This window comes from Ovis aries, chromosome 15 (genome assembly GCF_016772045.2).
Source record: "Ovis aries strain OAR_USU_Benz2616 breed Rambouillet chromosome 15, ARS-UI_Ramb_v3.0, whole genome shotgun sequence".
Classification (NCBI taxonomy): Eukaryota; Metazoa; Chordata; class Mammalia; order Artiodactyla; family Bovidae; genus Ovis; species Ovis aries.
Genome location: NC_056068.1, coordinates 56,804,423 through 56,820,492, shown reverse-complemented (window position 1 = coordinate 56,820,492; position 16,070 = coordinate 56,804,423). Strand labels below are relative to the sequence as shown.

Here is a 16,070-nt window from a genome sequence, read left to right as displayed (position 1 = left end):
CACTCTGCACTTCCTGGGCTTGCGTGACATTTTTCTTTCTGAGGTTAGGGAAGTTTTCAGCTATTACATCTTCAAATATTTTCTCTGGCCCTTTCTATCTTATCCTTCAGTGACCCCAATAATATGAGTAATTGTACGCTTGATGTCCCAGATGTCTGTTTAGTCGCAGTGATTTTCACTACTCAGTCTTCCAGCTCACCAATTCATTTTTCCATATCATTTAGAGTACTGTTGATTCCTTCTAGTGTATTTTTTATTTCAATTATTGTATTCTTCATCTCTGTTCAGCTGTTCTTTATATTTTCTCTTTGTTAAAAAAATTCTGACTTCTCTGTGCATCCATTTTCTTCCCAATTCTTTCCCTCATCTTTACGATCCTACTGTGAACTTTTTCTCAGGTAGATCGCCGGTCTCCTCTTCACTTAGTTTTTCTTTTGGGGTTTTATCTTTTTCCTTCATCTGGAACATATTCCTGTGGTGTCTCATTTTGTCTATGTTGGTATTTGTGTTTTTGTGTATGTGGCAGCTTTGTTACCTTTCTGGACTTTGGAGTAGTAGCCTTCTGTAGGGGATGTCTTTCATGTTCCAGCAGTGCCCTCTCGTTACCTAAGCCAAATACCTGCATAGGCCCTTCTGTTGTGGCAGGCTGACTGTGAGTGGTCTGGTAGGCCTGGTTGGCTGCTAGTCTAGTTGGTTGCCAGGCACTGCCTTGTGTGAATGCTGCTGGCTACTCGTTAGTGTCAGCTGGTCATGAGGCAGCTGTTGCAGAACCCTAGGGAGTGCTGGGGGTGGTACTGGCTCACTGTTGGCTAGAGATAGTATCCTGCAGACTCTGGGGCTCTTGTCCACCTATTGGCAGGAGAGGCCAGATCCTAGGGTTAGTGCAGGACCACTGGCAGGCAGAGCTGTGTCCTAGAGCCCGGTCCAGGGCCCAGGGATCCCAGAGCTCATTTTAGATGATTGGTGTTGGAGGCTGGATATGGGGCTTGGGTGTCTCAAAGGTTGTTGGCCTGCTGGTGGGCAGGGCCAGTGCCCAGCTGGTCCCAGGGTAGGGTCTGACCTGCTGTTGCTGGGACTCAGTGTGCAAGCTGTGGTATTATAGTTTTTTGCTTCTGGTGTCTGCCCTCCTGGTGGTCGAGAGGCTTGTGTGAGCTTCCCAGTGCAAAGGCCCAGACCCAGCTCTTGGCACCCTGGTGAGGAAATCTGTGTTTAGGGCCTTGTCTAGTGGTGACTGTGAGCTCAGGAAGTCTTTAAGCAGCCTGTTTGTGGTTGAGGCTGTGTCTCTGTTCAGTTAGTTGTTTGGCCTAAGGCATCCTACAAACTGTTGGGTGGGTCCAGGTCTTGGCGATAGTGAGCCAAGATGGCAGCCACCATCAGCTCATGCAGCTGAATGCCCCAGCTATGCCTGTCACCAGTGTCCATGTCCCTAGGGTGAGTCACAGCTACCTCATGCCTGCCTAGAGGACTCTCCAAGACCAGTAGGTAGGTCTGGCCCAAGCTAATTTCAGATTACTGCTTTTGCCCTGGGTTCCATTGTACATGATATTTTGTATGTGCCCTTTAAAAATGAAATCTCTTTTCCCCCAGTTCTGTGGGGCTTCTGCAAGTAAGCCCACTGACCTTGAAAGCCAAATGCTCTTGGCACTTGTCTTCCTAGTGCTGGACTGCAAGGCTTACATGGGGCTCAGATCTCTCATTCCTGTGAGAGAGCCTCTGCAGTATACTTATTCTCTACTTTGTGGGTTGCCCATCCTCAGGGGCAATATGAGTCTGTCCCTCCTACCTGTCTGATTATGGTTCCTTTTTTGTGTCTTTAGGTTCCAGCCTTTTTCATCTGCAGTTGTTCTGTAGAGAGTTGTGGTTTTGGGTGTACTCATGAGAAAAGGGGAGCCCAGGGCCTTTCTACTCCATCATCTTGCCCACTCTCTTCAGTCATAGCCTTCTTAATGCTTTTTCATTTATTTTCAGAATTCATTTGTTGTTAAGGCCCCAGACGCTTAATTTTCTTCCTTCAATCTTAAGTTTTAACATTACTGATTCCATTGTTTAGTTTGTTGTTGTTCAGTTGCTAAGTCCTACTCTTTGTGTCCCCATGAACTGCAGCATGCCGGGCTTCTTCTGTCCTCACTCTCCCTGAGTTTGCTCAAACTCATGTCCATTGAGTCAGTGGTGCCATCCAACCATCTCATCCTCTGTTGCTGCCTTCTCTCTTGCCCTCAGTTTCTCCCAGCATCACGGTTTTTTCCAATGAATTGGCTCTTCGCATCAGGTGGCCAGAGTATTGGAGTTTCAGCTTCAGCATCAGTCCTTCCAGTGAATATTTAGGACTTGATTTCCTTTGGAATTGACTAGTTTGATCTCCTTGCTGTCCGAGGGACTCTCAAAAGCCTTCTCCAGCACCGCAGTTCAAAAGCATCAGTTCTTCGGCACTCAGCCTTCTTTATGGTCCAACTCTCACATCTATACATGACTACTGGAATTATTTAATTTCATACCTTTCTAAATAATTGTTCACACTGAGAAATCTGCTTTTCTTCATTTCACACAAATGCATACATATATACACACTTATGTATATATCTGAAATATCTTAACTTTGTGGAGAACTTGGAAATATTCTAATTTTTTTTAAAGCTAGTCATAACCCATGCATTAATTGTAGAATCACAGTTTTGTAAAACACTGATCTAGTGAATCAGTGGTATTGTGGAGCCCAGTTTATGTTATTTAGCTTTATCTCCAGCCTCACTAGAAGTCACTTGTTATCCTAAGAAAAGGAGGGTCACTTCAAGCGATTTTTAGAGTCAGCATACCATAAATGAATGTAATTAAATTACAGAAATTATAAGAAACTCTGAGCTTTGGAGTAACATGGAACTAGGCTGAAATTCTAGTCTTGCTGTTCTAAATCTGTGATCTTGGAAAAATTACGTCTCTGAGCCCCAGTCTCTTCATCTATAAACCAGATGTTAGGCAATATTAGAGTGGTTAAAAGCATAAATTCTTGAGTCGTACATCCTGGATTCAAAACTAAGATCTTGGATCTTTAGCCTCTCTCTGCTGGATTATCAGTGAAAGGGGAGAGTGACATTTACCTCATAGTGTTTTGGGAACTAAGTGAACTGCAGGATGTGGCCTATTCTATAGAAATCACTTTGTAAAAGTTAGTTGTAATTCTGAAGCAGTTAAAGTATGTTAGCATGAATCTTAACTGTATCAGTCATCCCAGAGACATCATAACATACAGATAAATTACTTACTTTGGTATAAACTTATTTTGATCTATTGTGGTATTCACTTTTTTTTTCATGCCTTTCCTTTTGTTTTAATTTTCTAAGTCATGCTTTCCTTACTTTTCTGTTCTTATTTACTGTATTCTCTGATTTATTTATAAATCATATCATTAAAATCTCAGATTTTTAACCACAAGGAACAGTTCATCTCAGATCCCTAATAAAAGATGAAGGCCAGAGAGCAGCTTTGCCAATGCTTCAGTTAGTGACAAAGCTGGGACTGGATCCTGGTTCTTTTGACTTCCAACTTAATAAATATTTTTTCCACAGTACCAAGGTGCATTTTAGAAATAAATAGGTCGGACTCAGTATTTTAAGTGTACACTGGCTTTCATATATTCTTCCTTGAAATCTTAAAATTTAAAGGTAGTTAAATCATTAAAAAGTTCATCACCTTTCATAAATTTGATTTTAGCAGCATTTTTTTTTGTTTTTCATGTCCCTGTAAGATTAACGCATCAAAATTATGTTTATAGTTTTTATATTTGTAACTGTTGAAGTGATAAAAATAGTAAATATTTCACATTAGTATTGTGAAAAACTAGTATATTTTTGTAGGGTATATAGATTTTATTTAAATTTTTATTATTAAAAAAAATATTTAGCAGACTGACCGAAATTTTTTATGGCCTTTGGATAATTTTTGTTTTTAACATTTGCTTTAACATTTTGGTACAGTCTATTCTAAACTATAAAAGTTATCTAATTTGTGAATAATCCAGGTTTGTTTGTTTTTTTCCCGTCATCTTGCTTTTGCCCTTTATATTCATCAGTGCTTAATGAAGGAAAAGAGCAGGATATAGAGTTGGTGAGACTCAGAAACTCAGTTTTTCTGATTGTTACCTTAGTCGGCAAAAGTTATTAAAATAAAAAGTCCATGTTTAGGATCCTCTTTGGATTTTGGTTTCCTGTAATCAAGTGCTTACTCTGTGGGAAGATGTATAATTCTGTTGAAATTCAGTGGTGTACCAGAAGACGACATAGGGCCTTATGAGAGAAGGCTCCAGCAGTGTCTGGTAGAAACTTGCTTTGGTGGTAAACAGATGGAGGCCTTTAGGGTGGGAAATTCTGAGAGGGGCCAGCCTTGGAAGGAGGGTTGTTTCTCAGAATGTGATGTGTATTCTGAGGTGGCAAATTGCTTGCACAGACACTCTGAGATTAGAGCACTGTTTGGGTCAATGGCAGCATTTTCTAGATACTTTTGACCCTTCCTTCATCTTTAATTCTTACATCAACATTAGAATTTGTGAACCATAAAATCAGAATACAAAGTCTGATTTTTTTCCCTTACTTTTGAGCTTAATTATGCGAAGAATCTGAAAAGGTTCATAAAAGTAATCAACCCTGTTTTTAGTCATATATTTAAATCACTACTTTTCTTGATGATAAAATTTAAGACTTTTTTTTAAAATGTGGTTGTCACATCTATATCTGGCTTGTCATACACGTAGAAGTATATCCCTCCCTTATTTCCTGACCCAAGTCCAGACTCATATATATCTCCTTCTGACTCATATACTGTGGCAACCTCCTAGTCTGTCTCCCTCAGAATAGTTCTGATCCCTTCAAATGCAGTTTTCAGCCTTTATCATTGAGAGTTCTGAATCATTCCGTTTGCAAAGTATTCCTACTCCCCAGTGTTTTCTTTACTCTGCCTGTCTCAGAAGACCTTTTCCTGTCTAGTTAGGATTAATACCACACTCTGATTTTCTAGTCTTCACTCCTCCCCCTTGTAGTCAAGCCATTTCCTCATTGTTCCTCTCATGGTGCTTTTTTTTTTTTTCTTTTACTACTTTGGACCATACTCTCTCCTCTCATCTTCCTTTTCCTTTTCTGAGCTCTTATTCTACACAGTACCTCACAACACAGCACTTAATTCTTTGGTGTATACAGAATCAGATTAGGTCAGAGACTTCTGGAATTTCATCCCTGCTATCTTTAGAGTAGGTGCTCCATTTAAAAAATAAATAAGTGAATAATCAAGGGATAGCAGCCACAGAGGTAATGAAGAATCCTTTAAAAACCAAGGTGGATATTTTACTTGGGGGGTAGGGGAGTACAGAGTTGAAAAGTTGGAAGACTGAATGAGTGAGGACAGTTGTTACCTATGCTGAAGGATTTGGGGATGAGAGATCATGGAAGACAGGTATCCTGAGACCAGTTGTTCTAAAATGCGTGAGATATATTCTTGGTGTCAGGTTTTATCTTCATTTCATTTAACACACTGGAATTATCTTGAGAGTTGAAAAATTGTCCTTCCCACTGCCACCCATTGCTGAGGTAGGTAGGTCCTTGGGAAAGGGAGGCATGGGGATGGGGAGCGAGGTCCAGTGAAAGACATGTAAAAGTATCCAATTGCCGGTATCTATGGAGAGAGAAGGAAAATAACTGGTAATTATGGTAGTAGAGTCCTAGGAGTCTAGTTTGAACAGCATTCTCAACTAATGCAGTAATTTAACTGCTGAGTGACGGAGTGGTGGCATTCAGCTTGTAGTTTTATTTGGCCATACTTCCCACATTCTTTCTCCTGAGGAAATGCCCAAACGTGTAGATTCGAGTGACAGCAAGGCAGTTAAATAATCTAGGATATGAATGTGGTTTTGTTTTACACTCCAACAGCTATAAAATCAATGAACGAAAATCTGGATCCTTTTTTTTCACTCCCTTTAAAAAATTGAATGGCTTCTTTACATTTCTTCTTTGGCATAACTCTGAATTAAAAGTTTAATTTAGGGATTATTTAATTCCTATCCTTTATCTTCATCAAGAATCTAGAAGCTTTTTATAACTGTAGAAAAGTTGCAATTCTCTTGAGCTTCTGCCAGTAGCATAAAGTGATGCCAAAATTTATGTGTGGGAAAGTTGATTTCAATGAGGGTAATTTAGCTGAAGTTTAGTCTAAGAAACTAGTGTTTTGCTGCCAAGCAATTATTTGCATTTCTAAAAAATGACTTATACTTTTTACCAGTGCTTTCCTTTCATCATAAACTAGTTACTTAAGTAAGTTATTGTCACTAATGGCGTATTTCTATAAAGGAAACTATATTCTTGTTTAAAATTTGGTTAATCTCAGACTTTTATTTTTAATATGCAAGGTTGAATACTTCTATTAAATGTTGCCTTTTGTTTGAATAAAATCTATAGGAGTTAAATCAACAGCTAGAAAAAAAGAAAGAAGTGGAAGACCGTGAAAAGAGAAAGATAATTGCTGAAGAAAAGCACAAGGAATGGGTTCAGAAAAAGAATGAACAGGTAAGGAGAAAAAAGGGCACACACGTACTATATCTCGCTTATAGTCTTCATCCTGTTACTCCTAGTCATTACCTATGTGTTTCTCACTTTCTCTTAGATTTTTTCTTTTCTGACCTAGTTTCTGCCCCCTTTCCGCCCCACCCCAGCCCTCTCCCCCCGAGGGACATCTATCAGATCTTTTGTCCTTTGCTCTCTGCTCTCTCTCCCTTTTCCATCATGTGGCTTCCATTTGGATGTGGTTGCAGGTAGTCATGAAGTCTGTTGTCTCCAGACCTGACCTCCAAGAGCCTTGGATTTTCGTTTCTTCAGTAGGTAGGCACCTCTGGGCCTGCAAATCTAAAACAACCCATTTTTATCCATTCTTCTCTGACAGAACCATCATCCTGACTCCTTGGTTTCTGATCTTAGTGTAATTTCTGTCACCAAGACGTAATTGGAATTCTCTTGTTTCTAATTGTCCATGCCTTTCCTTTACGATCACCTCTCTCCTGTTTGTGCTTTCTTCTTGTCTAGACTCATTATATTTTTCAGTTTATTTATTGTTCATTTGCTTCCCTAGTAGCTCAGATGGTAATGAATCTGCCTGCAATGCAAGAGACTTGGGTTGGATCCCTGAGTCAGGAAGATCCCCTGGAGAAGGGAACGGCTACCCACTCCAGTATTCTTGCCTGAAGAGTCCATGGACAGAGGAGCCTGTGGGCTACAGTCCATGGTGTCTCAGATTCAGATATGACTGAGACTTCACTTCATTGTTTATTTCCCATACTGGAATGTAAGCCCCATAAGGGCAGGGGTTTGTGCCTCTTTGTTCAGTTATCCAGCAGGTAAATCAGTATCTTGATGCTTAAAAGCCACCCAAGATTTGACTTCATCCTTTGTATCCTTTGCAGAGAAATCTTGCCAAAAAGCCAAATGTCATTCCTCAGTTCACAAATACATCTTTTGTCATTCCCTACTCTCCTCTGAATAACGTTTGAACTGTTGTGGCCCGGCTGGTTAAATACCTTCTGCTCTCTGAACCATGTCTCCTTCACCTGTGCTGTTCTTCCTTCCATGCTATCTGCCTCTGACTGGCATCTTTGGGGAGCACATTCAGGATAAGCATGTCCCATCTTCTTGGTGTATTAGTTTTGCTGGAAAATATTGAGAAGAAAAACGTTATTTTTATGCTAAAGCAAGCACAGATATTTAATAGTATAGAACATAAATTTTATGGTATTTTTAAAATACACAATAGAATTCAAAGAAATATTGGGCTTTGGATTGTGCTCCCAGGCCCTAGGAATATGTGTTCACAAGAACTTTTGAGAACATTTCTGTTCTATTTCTCACCTTTTTAAATAATTATCTCCTCAATGTGGGATCTCATCACATTTTCCCCCCTACCTTTGGTGGCTCAGATGATAAAGAATCTGCCTGCAGTGCAGGAGACCCATGTTCAGTCCCTGGGTTGGGAAGTTCCCCTGTAGAAGGAAGTGGCAACCCACTCCAGTATTCTTGCCTGGAGAATTCCGTGGACAGAGGCGCCTGGTCCATGGGGTCACAAACAGTTGGAAATGACTGAGCGATTTTCACTCAACCTCCTTTTGTTATCCAACTCAAAGTATTTCCTACATGAAGTATTCTCTGATCACATACTGGAAATTCTTTTCTTCTTTGCTGAATCCTTAATTGACATCACTTTATCATATACTGCCATGTGTTATGTATATATTTTGTGGCTGCTTTTATTATGCATATGTCTTAACTTCTCATGTAATTTTAAGACTCTTCAGGATAGGAGTTATTTTTTAGCTGGTTCCCCCTCTTTTTAACTTTCTATTTTTTATTGGGGTATAGCTGACTAACAATGTTGTGGTAGCTTCTGGTGAACAGCAAAGGGACTCAACCATACATATTTACGTATCCATTCTCCCCCAGACTCCCCTCACATCCAATCTGCCACATAACATTGAGCGGAGTTCCCTGTTCCCTATATAGTAGGTCCTTGTTGGCTGTCCATTTAAAATATAGCAGTGTGTACATGTCCATCCCAAACTTCCTAACATCCCTTCCCCACATTCTTCCCCTCCGGGGACCATAAGTTCCTTCTCTGTCTGTGAGTCTCTGTTTTGTAACTAAGGAGTTATTTTTGTATTACTTTTTTTCTATTATAAGCTCTGACATAATGCTTTTTTTGCCATACATCAACATGAATCAGCCACAGGTATACGTATGTCACCTCCCTCGTGAACCTCCCTCCCGTTTCCTCCCCAACCCCACCCCTCTGGGTTGAGCTCCCCGTATCACACAGCAAATTCCCACTGGCTGCCTAATACAGAGAGAACAGACTTGTGCACACAGGTGTGTGGAAGGGCAGGGTGGGTTGAACGGAGAGAGGCCCACGCAGACATATGCATAGCATTTTGGAGGTGATAAGTTATAGAATGAATAAATGTATCATCTTCCTTTGAATTTTAATACATTCTTGATTTGGATCACAAGTTAGAAATTTAAAAAATATTGATCTTGTCACTTTGTTTCCTGTTGTGAGTTTTTGCATAGCAGAAACTTTTATTATTAAGGTCCAGCTTCATGAATGCAGTGAGATATTGAAATTGTAAGCCAAAACTTTTAAATTATTTCTAATTTTTGGTTCCTAGCTATTGTTGAATGTAATGCCTACTGGTATTAATAAGAGTACCTAGTAAATACTTCCCCAGTAAATCGAAGATTGCATAGCTTTCTTCATCCAAATATTGTGAGAAGGAATTGGCTAGAGATGTGTATGTTATAACCATAAATATATTTGTTCTTTACTTAAGTAAATTATTTTTTAAAGTTTGCTACATCCCATAATACAATAAGAAAGAGTTCTTTGTGAATAAATGCCAAAATCAAAATAAGCCTGTGTGACCACTACTAGGCCTTGAGTGATACTTTTTTGAAGTATATAATTATAAAACAGTTTTGTGTGTATTGTATAAGTATATTCTCTCCTCTAAAAGCTTCTCTTATCTTCTGACTCCATTAAGCTCATTTTACCACGCCAGTCAAACATAGTTGTTGTTTGTCTAAGAATGTAGAGATGATACATTCCCTGTTTTAATTAGTGGTGGTAGGTCTAATCCAATTATTTGAGGAAAAAATTTCTTTTTTTTGGAGGGAAGTGGCTTGCCCTGACATAAATCACTAATTCCTAAAAGCAAGATCCCATAAGGTTGAGAAGAGTTTAAAAATGAACCTTGAGAAATAAAAATTAAATTTACTTATTCTGTAGAATTCTTATGCATGCTAAGGAATAATTAGGATACTCTTGTTTTTTTCCTTTAAGAACTCTCAGATTTCTTATTTCAGTCTTGGTTACATTTACCTCTATTTGTAAAGACTGCTCTTCTGGTTCTTCTCTTCCTGTCTGGCATCTAGCTTTTTTCTCCTCTGTTTACATTGCATGGTGTGTGGTCCTCTGCTGCCTCCAGCCTCATTCACATTTTAGCTATATCTGTGGCATTATTTTCTCTAAGTCATTTTCACTGTGTTCTATCAAAAAATCAGACAAAAAGAATTTATGTATCCATTAGCAAAGCTGGTTTCTTTTATTGTGACTGGTTTCTTTTATTGTAAATCTTTTTTCAAATAAAGGGCTTATCTCATCTGGTACTCTGATATTTGTGTTGCCATACTAATTTATTTTTTAGATTTTTTTTTTATTGTGTGTTACCACATATTTTGTAAAAGGGTATTTGCCTTCACTGAGAATTAAAAGTAAATTTATTTTTAAAGTTTTTTTTAATGCAAGGAACCGCTTTTTAATGTAAAAAATTAATTCAAGCCAACAAGCATATGATTGATAACTGTCATCAGTTCTCATTCATGCCTTCAACACTGTTATTATGTGCCAGGTACTATTGAAGGAATGAAAATAGAAATTCAGGTTTGTTAGTTTCCTTTAGTTGGAAGAAACAAAGGTTCTCTCAAGGCACCATCTTAAAAAAAAAAAAAAAAGATTTATTGTTGTACTCTGTGTGGTATAGAACTGGAGCGCCAGAAAATCTGAAGCCACTTAGTGGCTGGCTATTCCCTCTTGGTACTCTGTCTGAGTGCCTGTTCTGGTATCCTTTTGCTAACTAAAGACATTCCAGTCCCTCTTCTGTAGTTTAAATGCTGCAGAGAGCCTGTCTGATGTTGTAAAATCAATTTCATTGAGCTATATTTTACATACAATAAAATACACCTATTTTAAGTTTGCTGAGGTGTGACAAGATAGAGAGAACTCTTTCTTCACTCCAGAAAGCTCCCTTGTGCTCCTTTGCATTTAACCCCTGCTTCCTACCCCCGACCTAACCCCAGCTCCAAGGAAGCCATCGGTCTGCTTTCTGTTCCTATAGATAAGATTTGCCTTTTCTAGAATTTCAGATAGAATCACTAAATGTATATTCCTTAGCATCAGGCTACTTTTTAAAAAAAAATATTTTTATTTTTGGCTGTGTTCTGTCTTTGTTGCTGTGCACGAGCTGGCTCTAGTTGTGGCAAGCAGGGGCTGCTGGCTGCTGCAGGGCGTGGGCTTCTCGTTGCGGTGGCTTCTCTTAGTGCAGAGCATGGGCCCTAGAGCTCATGGGCATAGTTACTTCTCTGCAAGTGGAATCCTCCTGGACTAGGGATCAAACCTGTGTCCCCTGCATTGGCAGGCAGATTCTTATCCACTGTACCACCAGGGTAGTCCCAAGCTACTTTGTTTTTAAAAATTGCTAATATTTCTTGTATTAAGATTCTTCCTTTTTATTGTTCAGTATCACAAATTATGTATCCATTCACCAGTTGATGGATAATTAGGTTGTTTCCAGTTTGGAGATATGAGTAAAATTCTGTGACCACTTATATACAAGTCTTTTTGTTGATACTTGCTTTCATTTCTCCTGGGTAGATGCCTAGGAACCGAATTGCTGGGTTGTATGGTAGGTTTTTAGGTTAAAAAAAAAAATTGGCAATTTCTTATAAAGTGCTTCTGCCATTTTATATTCCTGCCACTAATATCTGACAGTTCCAAGTGTACCATATCCTTGCCAGATTCTCAGTCTTTCCCATTTTAAATCATTCTGTTACATGTAGTATGTCATTGGGCTTCCCAGGAGGCACTAGTGGTAAAGAATCTGTCTACAAGTGCAGGAAATGCAGGTTCAATCCCTGGTGGGGAAGATCCCCTGGAGTAAGAAATGGCACTTCACTCGTGTTCTTACCTGGAAAATTCCATGGGCAGAGGAGCCTGGCGGCCTTCATAGGATCACAGAGAGTCAGACATGACTGGCTAAGTAGCAGCAGTATGTCATTGTTTTAATTTCCATTTTCTTGAGATCTAACGATATTTAGCAACTTTTCGTAAGTTTATTCTATTAGTCTACTGGGGCTACCACAGATTGAGTGACTTAAAAGTCCTATCTCAAAATACAGCATCAGGCCAGGGGATCAAGATTGTGGAGGAGTAGTAGGGGAGCTCACCTACTCTCACAATAACATTAACATATCAGTAAGTGGAATGATTTACACAGAACATCTAGTGAATGCCAGCAGAAGACCTCAGACATCCAAAAGGACAAGAAAACCTCCACATGACCAGGTAGGACAAAGGAAAAAGGAAAGGAAAGGAATTAGGACAGGCTTGCACCCCAGGGAGGGAGCTATGAATAAGGAAAGAGTCCCATACCCTGGGGAGACCCTTCACTGGTGGGGGATCAGCCTGGATGGAGAGGGACATTCAAAGCCTAGGAGGAGAGCACAGCAACTGGTTTGTAGAAGGCAAAATGGGGAATAACCTGCACAGAAGGTCAGCATCACTGCCCTGTGTTCCACAGCCTAATATGCTCCTCTATTGATACAGGAGAGGGCTGGGGGCTGAAGCTCAGGCTTCAGAGATCAGATCCAAGGAAAAGATCAGGGTTGGCTGTGCGGAGACAGCCTGAAGAGGGTGGACTGTGGTAACTGAGGGTGTGCTCAGTAGCAGCCAGCACCTGCCAGAGAGGCAAGGTGCCATTACTAGGGGCACACAAGGAGTGGGGTGGGGGTGGGAGGGTCGGGGGGGGACACCATGAGAGCTCTTTCCCCTGTAAGTGCTCCCAGGCAGCAGGACACCACCTTACAGAAGCTCTGGGAGTGGGCGCAGTTATCGCTGCCATGGTAGGCTCCAGAGGCAGGCTTGGGCAACCACTAAGATCCGCAGGCTGGTGCCAGGCACTGCCCCTGCTATCCTGGGAGTATGCAAAGACTGCTACACCTGCACCCCCCATATCAAGGGGATAACAGCCAGCTCACCTTGAGGAGGGAGACAGCAGATATCCAAACTAAAAGCAGCCCCTTGATTCCAGAAAGGATGGCCGAGCAGACGAACTTGAGCTCACCTACTCTCACGAAAACACCAAAAGCACAACAAACTACTGAACAACCATTGGCAAAGGAGACTGGAAACTACCAAAAAAGATATTTTACATTCAAAGACATAGAAGAAGCCTAAAGCGACAATAAGAGAGATGCATTAGTGACATCACGAGTGGGAGTCCCACAAACTGCAAAATAATTGCAGAGATGCTCTTGCCAGAGTGAAAGTTCTAAGCCCCATCTTAGGCTCCTGAGGCTGAGGATCTGGCATCAGGAGGTGGAACCCTCCAGAGGACTTGGCTTTGAAGACCAGCAGGCTTGAGTGCAAGAGCTCCACAGGACTGGGTGAAACAGAGACTCTACTCTTGGAGGGCTCACATACACTGGATCCAACACAAAGCGGAAGAGATTGACCTGTGAGTCTTGGAGAGTCTCCTGGGGAGGTGAGGGTTGGCCATGGATCACTGAGCTGGGGGCAAGCCCACTGGAGGCAGTGGCCCTAGAGAGTATTGATTGGCATGAGCTCTCACAGAGGTCACCATTTTGACATCAAGGCTTGGCCCTGTCCAACAACCTACAGGCTCCAGTGCTGGAATGCGTCAGGCCAGACAGCCAGCAGGATAGGAACACATTGCCACCCATCAGACAGGTTGTCTAAAGCTGTACTGAGCTCACAGCTCCCTCTAACACACTGTTTGACATGGCTTTGCTCACCAGAGAGACACACCCAACCCTTCCCACCAGTGGGCAGGTACCAGAAGTAAGAGGAGCTAAAATCCTGCAGCCAGTAGAAAGGAGACCACAAACACAGAAAGTTAGACAAAAATGAGACAGCAGAGAACTATGTTCCAGATGAAGGACCAAGATAAAAAGCCATAAGACATCTAGATGGAGATAGGCAACCTACCTGAAAAATAACTTAGTGTAATGATAGTAAAGATGATCCCAGAATTCGGTAAAAGAATGGAGGCACAGATTAAGAAGATACAAAAAGATACTTAACAAAGAAAATTTAAAGAACAAAGATGAAAAATAGAATAACTAGAATGAAAAATACAAGAGAAGGAATCAATAGCACAATAATTGAGGCGGAAAAGTGAAGTTAGTGAGCTGGAAGATGGAGTGTTGGAAATCACTCCTGTGGAACAGAGCAAAGGGAAAAAGAATGAAAGGAAGGACAGTCTCAGAGGCCACTGGGCCAAGATTAAAAGCACGAATATTTGCATCATAAGGGTCCTAGAAGGAGAAGAGAGAAAGGGCTTGAGAAAATACTTGAAGGGATAATAGCTGAAAGCTTCCCTAACATGGGAAGGAAACAGCCAGTCAAATCCAGGAAGGACAGAGAGTCCCAGGTAGATTATACCAAGGAGGTATTATGCCAAAACACCGATTAATCAAACTGACATAAACTAAAGCCAAAGTGAAAATGTTAGAAGAAGCAAGGGAAAAGCAACAAGGGAATCCTCATAAGGTTGTCAGCTGATTTTTCAGCAGAAACTGCAGGCCAGAGGGGAATGCCATGGTGTATTTAAATGATGAAAGGGAAAAATCTACAACCAAGAATACTCTACCCAGCAAGGCTGTCATTCAGATTTGATGGAGAGATCAAAAGTTTTACAGACAAGCAAAATTTAAGAGAAGTCAGTACCACCAAACCAGCTTTACAGCAAATGCTAAAGGAACTTCTCTAGGTGAAAAATAAAAGGCAACAACTAGAAACAAAATTATGAATGGGAAAGCTCACCAGTAAAGGCAAACTACAGTAAAGATAGGAAATCATCCACACACAAATATGATATAACCAGCAATTGTGAGGACAGTACAAATGGAGGATATTGGAAATGCATTTTGAAATTAAAAGACCAACAGCATAAAACAATCTTGTATATGTATAGACTGCTATATCAAAATCTGATGGGAATCAAAAACTGAAAATTTACAAGAGGTATACAAAAAAGAAAAAGGAATCCAAGCAAGTTAGTCATCAGATCACAAGAGAACAAAAGAGAAGGGAAAAAGACCTACAAAAACTAATCTAAAACAATTAACAAAATGGCAATAATAACATATTAGTACATATTGATAATTATCTTAAATGTAAATGGATTAAATGCTCCAACCAAAAGACAGGCTGAATTGATACAAAAATAAGACCCTTAGATATGCTATCTCTAAGAGATCTGCTTCAGATCTAGGGACGCATACAGAGTGAAGGAAAATATATAGATGGCCCCAAGTGGTGGGACACAGACCTGAGAATCACCTGTGCCAGCCACATTTCTCCCAAGAAGATACACAGATTGTGGAAAAAGCACAGGAAAAGAGGCTTAACATCACTAATTATCAGAAAAATGCAAATCCGAACTACAAATGAGATATCACCTCACACCAGTCACAGTGGCCATCATCAAAAGGTCTACAAATAATAAATACTGAAGAGGGTGTGGAGAAAAGAGAATCCTCCTACACTGTTGGTAGGGCTGTACATTGGTACAACCACTATGGAGAAAAGTATGGGAGGTTCTTTAAGAAAACTACTAGTAATAGAGCTACTATATGATACAACAGTCCCACTCCTGGGCATATATCTTGAATAAAATCATGATTTGAAATGATACATGTACCCCAGTGTTCATTGCAGCACTGTTTACAATAGCCAAGATGTGGAAACAACCTAAATGTCGATTGACAGATGAATGGATAAAGAAGATATGGTATATGTTTACAATGGAATATTAGTCATAAAAAAGAATAAAATAATGCCGTTTGAAACAACATGCTTGGGCCTAGAGATTTACATATTTTCATATGTTGAATCAAAAATTTTTTTAAAGATACAAATGAACTTATTACTAAACAGAAACAGACTTACAGGTTTTGAAAACAAAGTTATGGTTACCAAAGGTAAAACCTGAGGGAAGTGGTCAGTAAATCAGCAGCTTAGAATTAACATACACATGTTACTATATATAACAAGGGCCTACTGTATCACACAGAGAACTATACTCAAATTCTGTGATAACCTGTATGAGAAAAGAATCTTAAAAACAATGTAGGTACATGTATAGCTGAATCACTCAGCTGTACACCTGAAACTGAACAACATTGTAAATCATTTATACTCCAATTAAAACAAAAACCAGTACACTGAGGATTAGAGTTTTAATACATGAATTT

The 16,070-nt window shown here is 40.0% G+C and overlaps 1 protein-coding gene across 1 annotated transcript in view; it reads left to right on the top strand.

Moving 5' to 3' along the window:
• CCDC34 (coiled-coil domain containing 34) overlaps nt 1-16,070 on the top strand; it is a 45,042-nt gene that overhangs the window by 18,856 nt on the left and 10,116 nt on the right. The window contains exon 3 of the mRNA XM_004016355.6: nt 6,438-6,545. Coding sequence (XP_004016404.4) covers nt 6,438-6,545 — 108 coding nt within the window. The remainder of the gene's footprint in view (nt 1-6,437; nt 6,546-16,070) is intronic.